We start from the raw sequence: 17,744 nt of genomic DNA on the forward strand, positions 1-17,744 counted from the left end.
TACAACAGTAACATAACATATAACAGTAACACTGACATTTAAAATAGCAAAACAACATGTCATAGCAAAAGTAACAACATAATAAAACAAACACAAAACATAAACATGGTTAGGTAACACTGACTCACTCCTTAAATGAGTGAAACAATATATAGTTAGGGTACTAACAATGTTATGATTACCTATAGATACTTTATTTACTAACAAAATGTAGTTACATACTTAGATTTAGTTTAGGTATAGAAATTTAAAGTATTTGGAAGGTAGAGATTAGTTGGGTAATATTCAATAAGGTAAGATAAGAAAATTAGATACTGACTTGCACTAAATCATACATTACAAAACACAAACAACATGACATCACATATCAAATAAAATTTTAAATAAATATGTAAATAGGATATATAATAGGATTGTAAATTAATTGTATCATAGTGTATGTAGATATGCAAACTATGTGTAAATATGAATTGTACATAAGTTTATATATGTGTATATGTATAGCATACATGTATATTTTGTACATACTATATGTATATATGTAAATTATGTACATAACTCAATATCTTTTGTTACATTTATTTGCATAAATGGTTTGATGCTTGGTTTCATTTTCATTGTAAAACTTATGCAATGTTGTGTTTATTGTGATTTTCAAAATTTTTTCTCTAAGTTTAATGTTAATTTACTGCAATAGTAGTCCAGTTTTCTGTTTTAGCTGATAAGAATATTTTAAGTTTGATGTTTGCATAGAGGTTATGTTCATCTTTTGTTTTATGTTATTTTGCTGTTTTGATTTTGCTTTTGTTTGACTTTTGTAATTGTTCATTATTTACTTTGTTTCCCTTTTCCTTTTTCCTTGTTACAATTCCTTAGGTTAGTGTAAGTTAGAGTAAGATAGTTGAGTGAAGGTTGCTTGTTATTTTGGGTAGATCTCTTAGTTTAGGTAACTGATAAGTATTTTAGATTGTGCACAAATACAAAAATAGTGTTTCCAAAACAATTTTTGATTCGTGCAATAGTGGGGAATGTGATAAAGGATGAAAAGGTTTGCAATTTGCAAAACTGTGCAAAAACTGAAAAATGCAAACCTAGGTATGACTGACAGTGGCATGTGACCAAGGGTCACATGGGACCCTGAGCTTCAGGATCTGGGAAGATTCCATTTTGGCCCAACTGACTTTCTTCTGGTCTCCTGAGGAAGTTGAGAGGAAGGTATGAAGAGCATTTCCCTGTGTTCAAACTGAGTTCCTGTATCTGGCTGCTGGCAGCATCAGTCTTACTTGGACATCAGGACTTTATTGAATATCTAACAACAGATCCTGGATCTAACTGTTTTGGACTCCTGCTGTGATATTTGGGTATTTGGTTAAGTTTTTAGTTTAGTAACTTAGTTAGAATAGTTTAGTTTTAAATAAGAATAAGCATAAGCAAATCCCTAAACCCTTATTCCTTTCCCTTCCTAATCAATAAAGCATATTTTAATATGCTTAAATATGTATTTTCTTCTTGTGTTTCCCTTACACAAAATCATACTCTAACATACTATACAAATATACAATCAAAATAATGTATAAGATAACCAAACTTGATTGTTCTCTATTCACTGTCACACAAGAACACAGGATCATATATTCTAAAATGGAAAGTACCTTTTAAGGTATTTAATTTTTCCTACTTCATTTCAGAGTTGAAGGAAAAGATGAAAAGAGAGTTCAAGTGAGTTGCCCAAGATCACACTGGAAGTGTTAAGAGTATACATTTGGACCCAAGTCTGAAGTTGCAAATTCAATGCTTTTTCCACTGTACCATACCACTTCCCAAAAGGCAAAGGAAAAAACATGAATGTAATGAACCTCTCTCCAAATCTTTATCCTTTGTACATGAGCAGGCCAGGTACCTAGGAATAGGTGTGGGTATCTAATTTTCATAAGGATGAATCACTACTTTTAAGTGCCTGCCACCTTCTTCCACTGGTGGGTCCCAGCTCCTTCTTTTGCAGCAGGGCCTTGCAAGAGCATGGAACTCAGAATAAGAAAGTGATATCTCTAGCTGCCCACAACTGTACTCTTCTCTTCTTCCACTTCCTACCAAATGGAACAGAATTGCTACGTTAATCACATTTTCAATGACTCTATATGGACATGTTTTTTTTTTACTTATGTGGGATATAATATATAAATTTTAAAAAAAAATACTTTTTCATGGTTACAAGATTTGTGTTCTTTCCTTCTCCTTTTACCTCCTCCCTCTCAGAGCGGACGACCAATTCCACTGGATTATACATATATTAACACTAAAAATTTATTTCCATGTTATTCATTTTTGTAATGATTGTTTAAAACCAAAACCCCAAATCATATACCATTATGAACATATGATAAATCATATGTTCTTTTCTGCATTTCTACTGGGAACTATATTTTAAAATATCTCATTTTTAAGAGAGCTAGCCATAATTTGGAAAACTACCTTAATAACTGCATCTTTTGTCCCTCAATTTTGCTTGATTATTCTAAAGTTCTACTGAGCTTACACATACTGTATTTTTCCCTTAAGAGATAACTCTTTATTTATGTGAAACTGAAACATAAATGAAATACTCAATGTAATACAGACTTAACTTGAGAAGTAGAGATGAAGATACATAGGTAATGTGTGGCTGTAATGTTATTCTATGTTACTCCCTAGTCAAGGAGGATAATGTAGTTGTAAATCTCCCTCAATATTCTATAAACTAAAGATATTAGAGTTAAAATGTTAGCATTCCCAGAGAATTTGGTCTACTGCATATACCACCTTAGGTCAAATTATTTAAAAATGGGTTATCAGAACAATACTTAAGCGATATTATCATTCCTGGGAGAAGAGACTCAGATTAGCTTAATTATGGAGATTGGGCACTTAAAGAGATAGAAGTTAGAAGAAAGGTTCACAATTAAAGATATGAGAGTGCAAACAAAAAATATTTTTCAATTAGGTCATGTAATAGAAATAAGTAAAGGATTAAAGTAAAATTTTAGTAAATTCTACCTGTTGTATATCATAGGCCTCATATTTACTAGCAGAGACTGGGGCTGCTTTGAACTTTAGCCAGAGTTCTCAGCAGCTTCCTAAGGCTTCTGATTATCTGGAAGATAAACATACTTCTTTGAGATTAACCCTTGTCTCACAGAATGTGTTGTCTTCATGACAGTTGATTAAATTTTGAGACATGTTTTGCTTGGCCACTTCTGGGGACTCAGGATCTTGGTCGATTGTGGGGACCTTAAAGAATGCTGCAAGGTACAGTTGGCAAAAAGCTATCTTTGTTTTCAGGTCAATATAAACCCCCTTCTAGAAAATGGACTTTGAAGCCTCACCTGTGGAAAGGACGCTTTGCCTGGGGCTTTCCCAAATGGGACCCTGAAATGCTGAACAAAGGGGCTTCCCAGGTAAGAATATTCAGGTCTTGGAGTATCTCCTGATACATTGATTTATCTTTTCTATCTCTCTTATAATTGCTGGTATTCTTATCTATAGATATTCATTTGTGTTTTCTATTGTAAGCTAAATTGCTACGTCTTTGCATAATAATAACCTATTTCTTTTTGCCTTTATACTTAAAAAAAATGCTGTGGAGAAATGTGGCTCATTGTATGAACAAATCTCAAATAGTTAAGTTAAGCAACAGCATATTAACACCTTAATGTTTGTAATATCTAAAGGAATTATAGTGATTGAAGAGGTAAAGGGGATAAAGAAGGATTTGTAACAGGGAGGGGTTGAAGAGGGAATATGGCTGCTGGTGAGGCAAAAGGAGAGAGATGTCCTCTGCCAAGAGGCTATCTTTGAAAATTGGTGTTCCCAGAAATGGGCCACTTATGATAGCCTGAGGGGATGTCTTATCTATTGATTGATGCTGAAGATACCCCAGAGCAGGTAAGCACGGACCCCCTGAGGGACAAGCCTCCCCTCAGTCCAAGGTTGCCCAGCAGGGTCTGATAGGGACCATTTATGGTTGAATGGTTGTCCTTAGGTTCAGCTCCCTCTATGTTCCCCTGAAATGATAGTCCTCTTATCTGACTGCTGTTATTTAAATAAAGATGAATTCTAATAACAAGTTTGGATTGGAAGGTATCAGGGAAGAGGGAATCAGGATTTCCCTTGATTGGATTTGTGTGTCCCTCAGCTTTTGAGCTGAGGCCAGGCCTCACAGGCTGGTGGAGGATTTCTTTTATTCCTGTCTAAGCTAATCTATGCTAGTTTTCTTAAGTTCAGTCTTTAGCAATAGACAGCAAGAGGAAGAAAAGGTTCTGACCTTCAGAGCTGGTTGGGCTTGCCGCTTCAGGCTGACACCCCTAAAGACTGGCCTTACAGTTCAAACTGCTCCCCTTAAATCCCTTTGTTCAGTGACACAATCACAGGAATCCAGGTAGAGCCCACAATTGGGTAAATCCAGGAATAGAGGTACTTCTATCCCGAGACAGGGAAGAGAGGCTCCTTCCAGTCCAAGGGCCAGGAAAGAGAGTCCAGACCAACTGTCACTCCAAGTTTCCTTCCCCCTACCAACTGTCATTCTTGTCAATATCTTTTCCCTAACATTCCAACTGCTGTTTGTTCCACCTGAGTGGCAGGAAGTCCAAAACTTGCTTCAGTTTTCCTTTCCACATATTACAGAAGGAATCTGTTAAGTGGATCCCTCATTGCCACTTTCTTCCTCCCATTATTAATTCAACAGTTCTATTTTTTCTTCTGGGATTGCTCTAGTTATTGTTTGGGATCAATTAATATTTATTGAAGGTCGGTATCTTTCCTTATCTCCCCCTAGCTAGGTAGCTCAGTGCATTGAAAGCCAGGCAGGTCCTGGGTTCAAATGTAGTCTCAGATGTTTCCTAGCTGTATTACTGTGTACAAGACACTTAACTCCCATTACCTAGCCCTTACCAATAGCCTTGGAACCAATATTTAGTATTAATTCTAAGACAAAAGGTAAGGATTCTAATAAATAAATAGAGGAAGAGACAATGTTAAGTACATATTAACTTAGGAAAAGAGAACTCTCCATATAATTGTTAAAGAAGAAAGGTAGGGATAGTAGAGAGGGAGAAAAGAGAAGAACAACAGAGAAGGCAAGACATAGAGAACTTGAATCTAAGAAAAAACCAAAAATGAAAGGAAAAAGTGAAAGAGTGACAGAGACAAGTATGAAAAAAAAAAGAAGGGCTTGGTAATCTGGTTTAGTAGTAAGCTTTTTGTTATATGAACTATTTACCTAGATAGATTTTAGACTGTATCTCTCACATGTAACTGTTTTTTGAAATTGATGTTGTGTTTTCTAGAATAAGAAGCAAATTATCTGCTTTTCTAATTCAACACTAGTGTGTATTTACAGAAATTATTTTCCAGTGGAATTATGAAGGTTTTGTGTAAAGATTTTAGGTACAGAGATTTTTAAAATTTGGATGTACTTGATTAATTTTCCAAAATATGAGGCAGTTCTATAGCAATTCAAAGCTTTATGGCTGCTTAACTTTTATTCTTTTAGCAATTAAAGGGGCCTCATCCCACAACTTTACTTATTTCTTTTTATTTTTTAATATATAACATAACATGTAACACAAGAATAATATAATGATTTGTTATGAGTATGATAATTATAATATGCATATCCAAGAGAAACAAATTCTCACATCAGCTACATCCAAAAATCTATGTCTCATTCTCTATCCCTATCCCTCTCTCCTCCCCAAGAAGGCAGATAATATTATATAGATTGTACACTTATTATTGTATATATATTTCCAAGTTCATCATGTTGTGAAACAAGAGACATATTGCTTACACTATAAGATAGGATCTCCCTATTTCACCTCTGCTGGAAGTACAATGGCTACTCATGGGTAAAATTCTACTACTGATTAACATAGAATCTTAATCCAGCTAGATTTTCAAACTGGGCCAATTTACCCTTCTGTTGGCAAACTGATTGTCCACATCTTCTCGGATCCTGAGATTTTACAATCTTGATGCTGGTCGATGTGAGAACATTTGATCAGCTTAGCTCACTGCACCTCAAAATACTTGGAGTTTTAGATAGCCAGAAGTTTCAGCCTCCTTGGGATTTCAGAAGGGAATACCACACTGGGTCAGAACTTCTTAAAGATTACAATGAAGGAAATCAGTGTGGTAAAGAGGAAAGTTTTGGAATCATGAATCAAAATTTACCTTTGTAACTTATTACTGGAAGGACCTTAAATCACTTAACTTCCTTAACTTCATTTTTCTCCTATAAAATGAGGGAGTCAGATCAGAGGGCCCTTGAGGTCCATCCTAACTTTAAAGTAACTGTTCTATGGTCTTTTCTTCTATGGATCTCACGGTCTACCACTCTTGTTATGTGGAAAAGTCTATGCCTAATTAAGAAACATAATTACATCCTCTGTCAACAAAAACCTGAGGACCTGAATTATGGCTCCCTCTACTGGTCCATTTTATGAGTATGATAATTATAATATGCATATCCAAGAGAAACAAATTCTCACATCAGCTACATCCAAAAATCTATGTCTCATTCTCTATCCCTATCCCTCTCTCCTCCCCAAGAAGGCAGATAATATTATATAGATTGTACACTTATTATTGTATATATACTTCCAAGTTCATCATGTTGTGAAACAAGAGACATATTGCTTACACTATAAGATAGGATCTCCCTATTTCACCTCTGCTGGAAGTACAGTGGCTACTCATGGGTAAAAGTCTGGTGCTGGATCATCTGGGGACCTATGGGAAAGGAGTAGGCAAGGCAGGGAGTTGATTATCTATACTTCAGTATTAAGTTTTAAGGCTAGAGACCTTCACATGGATTCAAGTTCTTTTCATGAGTAGAACCCAATTTAGCATGAGTTCTACTCTAAAATTAAGTCACCAACCTTAAATTAGAACATATTTTCCCATAGAAATAAAACTACAAATGGTGGATGTCCAAAGTTCATGTAACTAAAAACATAATTTCAGATATTTAGCACAGATTGATAGTAGTATTCCAGATATCAATTTTATGGGAAATTGTAATTAGGGATAAGAATGTGTATAAATGGTGATTTTATCCCTTTGGACTTCATTTCCCAGAAGTCCCTAATTTTTCCCCAAATTCCCTTTATCTTGGATCCTCATGTTTTTCCATGATTGTATTTAAGTGACTCTGACTCCTCCCTCGTGCTCTCTTTGACCTGAGACCAGGCTGAGTTCAGGCAGTTCTTTTACTTTAGTTATTATTAATAAAATGTAATATTTAGTAATTATATATTAATTTTATTCTTTACATTTTTGGCTGATCACAAAGGGATAGAACTCTCAAATATTTTTAAGATCAAATAGATATATTTTTCAAGCCTGTGTTCCTGCCTGCCCACCTGTTTTTGCATCATCATGGCCACTGCACTCTGCCTGCTCCTGATTCAGCCTGAGCTGTATGTACCTGCTGTGAATCTTAAAACTACTCAGACTCTACCTTAGAAGATTTGATTAAGCTATTCCCCATTTTTAACAATGAAGTTACTTAATCAGGAATGTGTTGGGAACTTTTAAAATTACTCCACCCTACAGTGCCTTAGGGGAAGATAAAGTTGCAAACTCCTGATTGAACAATGAAAAGTCCCCAACTCTTATAGTAAAGCTAGAACCTTAAGCTAAGTGGTCTATTTTTAGATCTAATACAAAAAGGTGCTAAGTACCTATAAAGGTTAAATTAGGACCTAAAAGGTCAAGCAACTTACAAAAGGCAAGCTTAACAAAAGAGGTGTGAAATACTCAGAGGATTTATTCTAACCAGAGAATGTGAGAACCAAAGAAGATGTGAACTAGGAATGGGCAGTCCTGGGGAAAAGCGTCTACTGTGATTGATAAGACGTGAAAATTTAGGGGAGGTGACATAAGAGAAAATTTCTTTAAAAGGAAGGGGTAAGATTCAGGGAGTTTTTGAATTTGAGTGGAAGTGAGTTGGAGTTCAGAATTGAAGTGAGGAGATTTTGAATGGAGTTCGCAATTGAATTCGGCGTGGAGTTAGACTCTGAACTCAGTTCAGGAGATTCAGTGGAGGACTGCAGCTTGCTTGGAGACGATTTTCTGGTGAGTGATAAAGACTGACTCTCTCTCTCTCTCTCTCTCTCTCTCTTAATTCATTCATTTATATTAATTAAAATCTCCATAAATCCCCAGCTGACTTGGGTATTTTTCATATTTGGGAATTTCCCATGGCGACCACTTATTTAGATTTTAAGTCAAAACACTAAAAATTATCTTTACCAGTTTGGCCGAAACCTTTACAGTTTTGGCAGTTTTTAACATTTACACCACCCAGTCTCCATCCCTCCAACAGCTTGTGACCAGATCTGCCTGGCATTCCGAGCCACGTTTTGTTTTTGTTTTTTTTTTTCCACAGAGGGTGGCACATAAAAATCTTCCATCCCAAACCCTTTCCTCACCCCATGTGGGTTTTGACCCTGTCTCTCAGGAAAAATGATATTGCAAAGTATGGTTGAAACTCTGAAACAACAGTTTGAGTTGGTAGAGCTAAAAAGTGGAGTTTGGATCTGCTTAATTCTTTTCCTGGGAGTTTTAATTTTCATTGGAGATTTCCCACTTTATTTCCTTCTGCTTACACTACAAACCAACCTGAAATATTTTGACAAAGTTCTAAAAGTCTTAACTGCTGCTCTTAACATGCAGAGTGGAGATTTTGCCCTGTGCTTCTCTGACAAAAAAAGTCTGAATGGATGATCAATACTGGGGTAGGGAAAGGAAACTTTAAAAGAGATCTGGAAGTTTATTGCTAACTATTTTGAGTTTATTCTCCTCCTATAATATAAAACCAGTCTATTGGATTGAGGAAAAGGATTTTGACTGCACTGTCTGCCTGTACCTTCTCATTTGCTTATATTATTGCATTTACTGATTGCTTTAAGGTTTACATTTTTTTAAGTTTATCTGTATTAATCTAGTCAATCCCTTTCTTTAATAATGAATCATTTTAAGGTATATATTTTTTATTTTTAAAACGTTTTTATTACTGTTTTTCTTTGCATGTGCTATATAGTATCTGAGTTTTATTTTTTCTCTCCTTTTTTTGTATTTGAAGCACATGTCAATAGTATTGAGATTTTTCTTTAACTTTTTTGATTTTGCAGTAATATAAGTTTAAAATGCATTCGACCTAATGTCAATGCATACCCAAAAATCTTTAGACTCTAGAAATGATGCCATTGTTTAAAAGAATTATGAGATTTTAATGATTTTGTCTGATTCCAGAAGAGGAATACAAAACGAGCCACTGTACAGTGCTACAGAAGCACAGAGCACCAGCATAGTACCTTTGGAGCACAAAATCAAAGAGACCGATCCCAGTGGGATTGATGTAATTTTGAGCCAAGACAAGAGGACATGAACTTGTTTGAGGTTCAAGGTTGCAGCTGTTTAACATGTAAATGCAGGACTTCCTAGAGTCACATTCTATCAAGCGCCTCATTTTCACTGCCATCCTGGCTCTCATTTGCTGATGAAATCTCATCCCTTTTCTGTCTTTCATGATGTGACAAACTTTCTGCAGTCCTGCCTATTGATTAGGTAAATGCATAATTGCTTGAATCATTTTAATTGGGACCTGATTCAAGGAACTGTTATAGATTTTTCTTTTACTTAGATTTTCTAGACAAGACTTTGATATTTTATATTTTATCCACAAGTTATTTTTCATTTTTGATTGGATTAAAAAAAACATTTTGTGTTTTCTTTTGCAAATTGATTCATATACCTCATAACTCAGCCCTGTATCTCTATATCCTCCTCAGAGGGGAATGTATTATTATTTTCCTCAGGGATTACTATGTTATTGTTGTGAACTTTAACTTGAATTTGAGCCTAATTAAGAACAAGAGACTACCTCCCAGAACCCAGAAGGTGAACTTTTTGGAGAAGGCAATGTACAGGTGCCTGCAGAGACCATATGCCGCTCCAGAAGATCCAGAGTTAAGTTTGGGATATGAATTGGACTATGGGGGGTTGAAATGCCTTTGTTTTGAATGTATACTCTTATGCCAAAGGGGACTGCCCCCAAATTGGCTTTTTGTCAAATTAGTAATCATTAGTTTTGTTCTTTTTTTCCTTTTTATCCACAAATTATTGCAATTTATATTAGTTATGTTTCCATGATCCTTTTGGGGAGACTGGTCTCCAATCAGGATCACAGGGGGATGTATATAAATGGGGATTTTCTACCTTTGGATTTTATTTCCCAGAAGTCCCGAGTATTCCCAAAATTCCCTTTTTCCTACATCCTCACATTTTTGCATGATTGTATTTAAGTGACTGTAACTCCTCCCTCGTGATCTCTTTGACCTGCAACTGGGTCAAGTTCAGGCAGTTCTTTTGCTTTAGTTATTATTAATAAAACTTTATAAAATACAATATTTAGTTATTGTATATTAATTTTAATCTTTACAAAGGGAAATCTTATGTTCTCCAAGGCAACTGCACTAACCATTGACCAAGAAAGGAACCTGAAGCCTCCTTTTCCATGCATCTGTAAGATTTTTACTACCTATGATGTAGTGTAGGTCAGCCCTTTATATGTTCATGTAGCATACCAGGCATCTTAGCATCTCGGAAGTATGACTGATGTATTGATATTGTATCCTGTGGGGTGTATGGGGTGCTCTGGGAGGGGTAATATCTCTGGTATGGAGGGCTTGTCATGCCCTTCTAGGGCAGCCCTCCAGCCTCAGACCCTCACCTGACACCCAGCTCTCACTTGTGGCTCCCAGTAGCTGCTAGCATGTGGCAGTGGCCACACCCCGGGCAACGGCTTCGACAGGCTGGCTAAACCTTGTGAGGGTAGCCATCAAATCGTCTACCCCTGGTGAACTAGGGCTTTGCTCACCCAGCATGTGAAGACTGCTTCGGTGGAACAGGCAGAAGAAACCAACAAGAAGGTTCAACGGCTGAGATGGCGACGCAGCAAGGCATTATGGAGTGCTTAGGGCGTGTTGGAGCACAAAAGACAACATGGCCATCCAATGCAGCTGAGGAAGTCTCCACGTGTAACGACTTTTCCTGCCACTGGACCCAAGCTTCCAACGCCGAGAGTGGGACTGTCTCTGTGCATCGGCTTTTCCACTTAAATCTACAAGCATAGGTGTCTTTGTGCACAAAAACGCACAAAGACAATTGTCTTCCTCAGTTCGAGAGACAACCAACCATTGTATCCTGTATATTCATTTACCAGACACATGGTCAGACCACTTGATGTTTCATTGTATGGAAAGGGACAGTCCAAAGGACTAGCAAATTCCTGGACTGGGCGTTGACAGCCACGCTGCCCTGGCTCAGTCACATTCATTTGCAAAGCACGGGTTGGATTAATTTCCTCCTCTGTGATTCCGTCACTGTCAATGCTACCAAAGTAAAAACCTTTATCATGTCACATATGCATTAATCACCTCCCACTTGACCTAAGGTTCCCAATAAAGGCTGGGGAACATGTGCAAGCCTCCTCTCTTCCCTTCTCTTCTCTTACACCTCTTACTTTCACAGGGTTTGCTCTCCCTCTTGCCTCTTACGGCCTTGATCTTGCTGTGGCTTATTATGTTCCTCCTGTCTGACTGACTTACGCAGCACAGCTACCCCGCACATCTCCCATTAATCTCTTGGCCGTGTGGCCCATGAGGGATATCCCGGAGTCCTGTGCTCCACACAGGTTCTCTTGGTCTTCATACTTATAATTCCTCCACTTGCTTTCTCTTTCTAGAGAGGTAATTACGGAGTTTGCATCTCCCCAGATGTTTTAACTTGTGGTGTCTGAATCGTTATTCCTGCCTCTCTTGACCTGATTACCTTATCTATCTCACATCCATATTCCTCTACCCTCCATTCTCCTTCTCAGGTCACCCACCCACAGATAAATAATATAGGACTCTGTGGTGGGTCTCTATAGTTCAGATGCTCATGAGTTGAGAATTCCCTATATTAATTTTTATTTGGAACTTCTCTCTTACCTCTTTCAAGGACTGCCAGTGTTTCAAATATGCAAACTGTAAACATATGCCATGATACAAAAAAAAAAACAAAACAACTATTACATAGCACTGGGTTTTTCATACATTTTTGAGGAGGGGACTTGGGGAAACAAAGTAATTTAAACAATGAAAATCTAATCAGTCCACAAATGATAACTTCTTCCTTATTTATAAAATGATTTTAGGTTAAGTGTCCAAAAGACTTATGTTGGAAGTCCAACTACATCCTAAAAGTTTGTAATTTATTCCTTATCTATTCTGAACTTGAAATACTTTCTTAAACAACTACATGTAGCTGGTACAATTCTCTTTCTTTTTAAAAAATCTTTGATTCCGATTATTTGACTCCAATGATATTCTCTAGAGATTACTTTGGGAACAAACAAAATTAGGGCTAGAACTAGGCATTTACTTACTATGTAGTCTTCATCTTCATCCTTGGGTCCTGGGCTGTAATAAACTCTATATGCTCTGGCAACCTGATCAATCTCTTTTGGAGCACCTGTCAAGCCAACTAGCTTGGGAGAAAATTCTATAAAGGAAACCAACAAATAAACATAGTATTAATGAAATAAGAGCAAAACAGCCTTCTCTATTTGAAAAGTCAGCACTAAATATCAGTATTAAATAAAATATGTTGAATGAAATATGAGATACACCCTATGATTTTGCTTGATTCCAAAAATCTGGAACCTGTAAAACTGCTAAAAATTTCCCTGGTAAGGTCATGAGAATTATTCTAATATAGATCAACTCTTTAATAGTAAATACCACTAGAATGACAGGCTGCATATATTTTAGAGACTTTTAGAATATTAGAAAAGGAAGGTACATCAGAAATTATCTAATCCAATCTTTTCATTTTACCAGTGAGAGAATTGAGGTCCAAGTAAATCCTGTAACTTAATCAAGGTAAGGATAGAAGAAGGAGTCAAATCCAGATCTTTTTTTTTGATCGTTTCTTTTCATTTAAATCACTTTTTGAAGTTAACAAAGAAGTAACTACCTAAGTAAAGACTTCACTTAGGACATATGGGTCAAAAAATTATCAAAGAATACAGATACCTTAAAGCATATAGTGAAGATTATATAACTGTGCAAATTTTAAAAGAAAATATCTTAAGTTCACAGCAAGTTATGTAATATCTTTAGAGATATTTCCTTGTAAATACCTTTCATGCTTAGTCATAATGTCAATTTCTAACTATTAATATAGGATCTATCTGGACCACCCTTCTACAACATCCACTTTAATAAATATCTTGGCTAAGACTAAACTATTTAAGAATCTATGTTGATAAAATTTTAAAGAAAGTCACATCAGTGAAATGGCAGGAGATATTTCACCTAGTTTCATGAGGGTATGTAAGACAATAATTTCACTTCTCTTTTACCTTCCACAGGTGTAGAAAATGCATTTTCTTTTTTTGGACTAATTAATTTTAAATTAGGGAACTATTCAGGAATCAAAAAAGTTGGCTCACTTGTTTCTTTCTACTTTCGCAGAAAAAAGTAAAGATCATTAGCTATGTATCTATATTTTTACTGTTGAAATCAGATTAATTTTTGTGATTAAAGAAACTTTTCATTTAAAATAAAGAAATTAAATATTCAAAACAAACAGGAGAAATGTGTTAAAGCTACATTTATTTCTTTAACAAAAATAGGTGTAATATGTAAAGAAGGTGTTGTAGTTTAACAATGAAAATATCTTAATTCTGATGATGGTTATAGCTGTACTAAATATGTAATTGGAAATCTTATGCCTTTGAACTATATCTCCCAGGAGGCCACTGACTTTCTGTAGTTATATGCTAATATAGACAGGAGATCAATAGGGTGTTTTTCCATGGCTAGCTCCCTTTTTCCTTCCTGAGTTGGGACATGATTGTGGCTGTTTTGACATATGTCAGAAACAGGTCTTTCCCATCCCATATTCTATAAAGCACCTCATTTGGTTGCCATCCTGGCTATAGATCCATGAGAAAAAAGGTAAAATCAGACCACAGAATGCTATTTCCCAATTTGCTGCTGAAATTAGTACCATTTCTGTTTTTCATAGTGGGGCAAACTTTCTGTGGTCCTGACTACTAATTGGGTAGGTGCATAACAGGCCTTTGGGACATAAATCACTTTAATTGGGCCCTAATTAAAGGACCTCTGTTATAGGTTAATTTTTCTTTACTTAGAATTTTTACACATAAGGCTTTGATATTTTATATTTCATCCACAAATTATTTTTTCTCTATTATTTGGATTTTTTGATGTTTTTTATTTCTTTTGCTAATTGATTCATATATCGCATAATTTAGCCATGCATCCCTGGGTGATCCCTGTGTTTTTCACCATCTTCCTCAGGGGGGAATGTGTAATTATCCTATAATACAAAGTTTAAATTCTTTTTGAGAGTAATTTTAGGATAAGAAACTTGCTACCTCCCCGAATCCAGAAAGTGAACTGTTTGGAGAAGATGCCAGGAAGATGCTTTCAGAAACCACAGATTGCACCAGAAGATCCACAGTGACCTTTGGGATGAGATGATTTGAACTGTGGGGGATTGAATGCATTTGTATTGTATGTATACTCTTATGCAAAGGGGGCTGCCCCCTATCTGGCTTTTTGTTAATACACCTAGCAATCATTGGTTTTGTTCTTTTCCTTTTATCTCCAAATTACTGTAATTTAAAAGTTGGTTATGTTTACAAGATCCATTGGAGAGAATGAGCTAATTTACCTCAACTTTTTAAGAGGTCAGATGAACAGTTCATCTCTGAGCCAAGGCCTAAATTCAGTCCCTTAGGTAAAATGGAGGATGAGAGAAAAAAAAGGTTCATTAGCTAAGAGAACTAAGCTCCAGTGTTTTATAAATGACTCTTTACTATGACCCTAGTCCCAGACCCATTCTGCCTTCTTTGAATGGTATCCAGATCTCATAACAGCCGCTTCTTTTCATTCTCCCATACTGTTTTTCAGCACCAAAGACTGTTTTACTTTGTCAGAGTACCAGGGAACCAGGAGAATGAACATTCTTTGAGATGGTCAGTAATGATCTCACTACAGTACCTTTGCCAGCAGGCTTTATTCTGAGAGATTTGAAACATGAGGACCCTCTAAAGAACTTGTTTTATATGGTCAGGGGAGATAATGAGAGCTGTTCTGTTACTCTCAAAGTATGCCTGATTACAGGAAACTTTGGTTTATCTCATGGAAGCAGGTGGTATCTGGTGATCAAGGGATAAAGGAAACTCAAAGTATGAGAAGTCTAGCTCTGGGTCCTACTAGGGCAAGCCAAGTAGAAAGATTAAGTTTGGGGACTTCAGTCACAAACATTTTGCCTAATCTGCTTCATAAGCTGATTTAAAGAGTGAGGTCACAATTGAAATCTTGGAAACATTTAACTGGGCAAATAAAAGGAAAAAATACTACTCAGTAAGGTGAAAATTATTTGAGTCTTAATTGTAAAAGCAAATATAAGGGGGCTTCCAGGTAAGCACGGCAGCAGTCTAGACACAGGGCTCTTCCTCTCCTCAGCACCCAATGATATAGACTACCTAAAAAGACCAAAGAAAATAAATTCATAAGAATGAAGGGACTCTACAGTAGGCTACAGCATTGAAGGTACATGGGATGTGGGCATTTCCACACTGAAAGGGGTTGAAAAAGCTCCCACCCAAACTTGAGCTGATCCACCCTACTGCACCCCACCTATGGAGCCAGAGTCAGAGCCAGCACTTGCCAGAATCAGCGAGTAAGCAAGGGGCACCTCTAGAGTGAGCAAGGGACACCTCTAGGACCTTGGGATCTGACTAAGACCACCAAAGACCTACCCCTGAAACAGCTACACCTGAAACCCCAGTGGACTGGGGAGTGCAGACTGCGGGAGCTCTCGAGAAGGTGGGGCAGAGAAGGGCAGTGAACAGCAGAAGTTGCAGAGATTTGAGACCTTGCCTCAGGCAAAATCCTTGCTCCATAACTCCATACACAGAGTGCCTGTCCATCTCACTCAGATTTCTGACTAAAAAGGGAAGGGAAAACCTCCACAAGAACTCCGAATTGGAGAAACAGCTGGAAGCCACGAAAAATAGGATAGACCAAACTGAAAAGGAAATTGAGTCTTTAAAGACCAGAATTAGGCAACTGGATGACAATGATCTTGCAAAACAGCAAGAATAAAGCAAAGTCAAAAGAAAAAAAAATAGAAAAGATAAAATATCTCACTGACAAGATGACAAATCAGGAAAACAGATCACGAAGGGGCAATTTGAGAATCACTGGTCTACCTGAAAAGTGAGAAATCAACAAAAATCTTGACATCATACTACAAGAAATAATCCAAGAAAATTGCCCTGATGTTCTTGAACAAGGGGGCAAAATAGACTTTGAAAGAGTTCATAGAACACCCTCTACACTAAATCCCCAAATAACAACTCCCAGGAACGTAATTGCCAAATTCGAGAGCTTTCAAGCTAAGGAGAAAATTCTACAAGAAGACAAAAAAAGACAACTCAGATACCAAGGAGCACCAATAAGGATCACACAAGACCTAGCAGCTTCCACGAAAAAGGACTGCAAGGTTTGCAACATGATATTCAGAAAGGTAAGAGAATTGGGTCTTCAACCAAGGATCACCTATCCATCAAAACTGATGCATTCAACAAAATAGATTTCCAAGTATTTGTAAAGAAAAGACCATAACTAAGGAGAAAGTTTGATATCCAAACACAAAGATCAAGAGAAACATGAAAAGGTAAATAAAAAGGAGAGGGAAAAGGAGAAAATTTTTTTTTATTCAAACATTCTTCAAGGGCTACAATTAGATCAAATTATGTATATTAATACATGGAGAAAATATTATTTGTAACTCTCAAAATTATATTCACTATTATATTTATTAGAAGAATCATTCACAGGAAGAGATTGGGGTACTAAGTGCTATAAGATGATATACAAAGAAAGAAAAAGGGAGGTGGGGAATAGAAGATGGCACCAAGGGATTTCTGGGTAAACATGGCTGTAATCTAGGAGTGAATTGTTTCCTCTCCCCGGCACTGAACAAAATAAACTACCTCAAAAGAGCATAAAAATCAGCTTTGGAAGAACGGAAGGAGGGAATTTCCAGTGCCCCACAGAAACGAACGTACATGGGGTTTGAACATTGCCAAACTATAAGACGGAGGAAAAGCTTTCACAAAAACGTGAACTGAGCCACCCTCACCCCCCCCCCCACTTCCGCCACTGAATAAGAGTAGGGGATCAGAGTGCTCACCGGAACAGTGAGTGAGTGAGGAACGTTTCTGTCTGGGGGGCACACCAGGGTCCTTGGGATCTAAAGATACTAGGAAATGACCTCTCAGGGCAGGTTCACGGGAGAACCCTGCACACTGGAGCGCACACTGATTGCGGAGTCCCTGCAAACTGCAAACAGTGAGGAGTCTCGAGAATCTGTAAAAACTGCCTAATACGAAAGTGTTGCCCCTCGCTGTAGTAAGGGGGGGGGGGAGCCAGGCTCCCTGTAAGCTGACAGGGAATACCAGAGATCTACCCCACAGAGCGCTTTTACAGGAGATTCCTATGCACGGATGAGAAGAGATCACAGAGCACGGGGGTAGGCATGCTGAGCAAGGGGGTGGGCATGGTGAGCACAGTCTGAGGAAACCTAAATCCACAGAAAACCCGCCCAAATCACCCAGG

The 17,744-nt window shown here is 37.1% G+C and overlaps 1 protein-coding gene across 8 annotated transcripts in view; it reads right to left on the bottom strand.

Annotated features, from left to right (window-relative positions):
- The window catches only part of LOC100031384 (protein SCO1 homolog, mitochondrial), a 68,552-nt gene that overhangs the window by 23,438 nt on the left and 27,370 nt on the right, over positions 1 to 17,744 (bottom strand). For 4 of the 8 annotated variants that reach the window (XM_016430763.2, XM_016430760.2, XM_056817447.1 and 1 more), the window contains one exon: positions 12,470 to 12,585. In XM_016430763.2, the coding sequence (XP_016286249.1) occupies positions 12,470 to 12,585 (116 nt within the window). Of the gene's footprint in view, positions 1 to 10,918; positions 11,178 to 12,469; positions 12,586 to 14,855; positions 15,605 to 17,744 lie in introns of those variants that run through there. The other 4 variants (XM_056817444.1, XM_056817443.1, XM_056817445.1 and 1 more) reach the window with 3 other exon arrangements.

The sequence above is a fragment of the Monodelphis domestica genome, chromosome 2 (genome assembly GCF_027887165.1).
Source record: "Monodelphis domestica isolate mMonDom1 chromosome 2, mMonDom1.pri, whole genome shotgun sequence".
Taxonomy (NCBI): Eukaryota; Metazoa; Chordata; class Mammalia; order Didelphimorphia; family Didelphidae; genus Monodelphis; species Monodelphis domestica.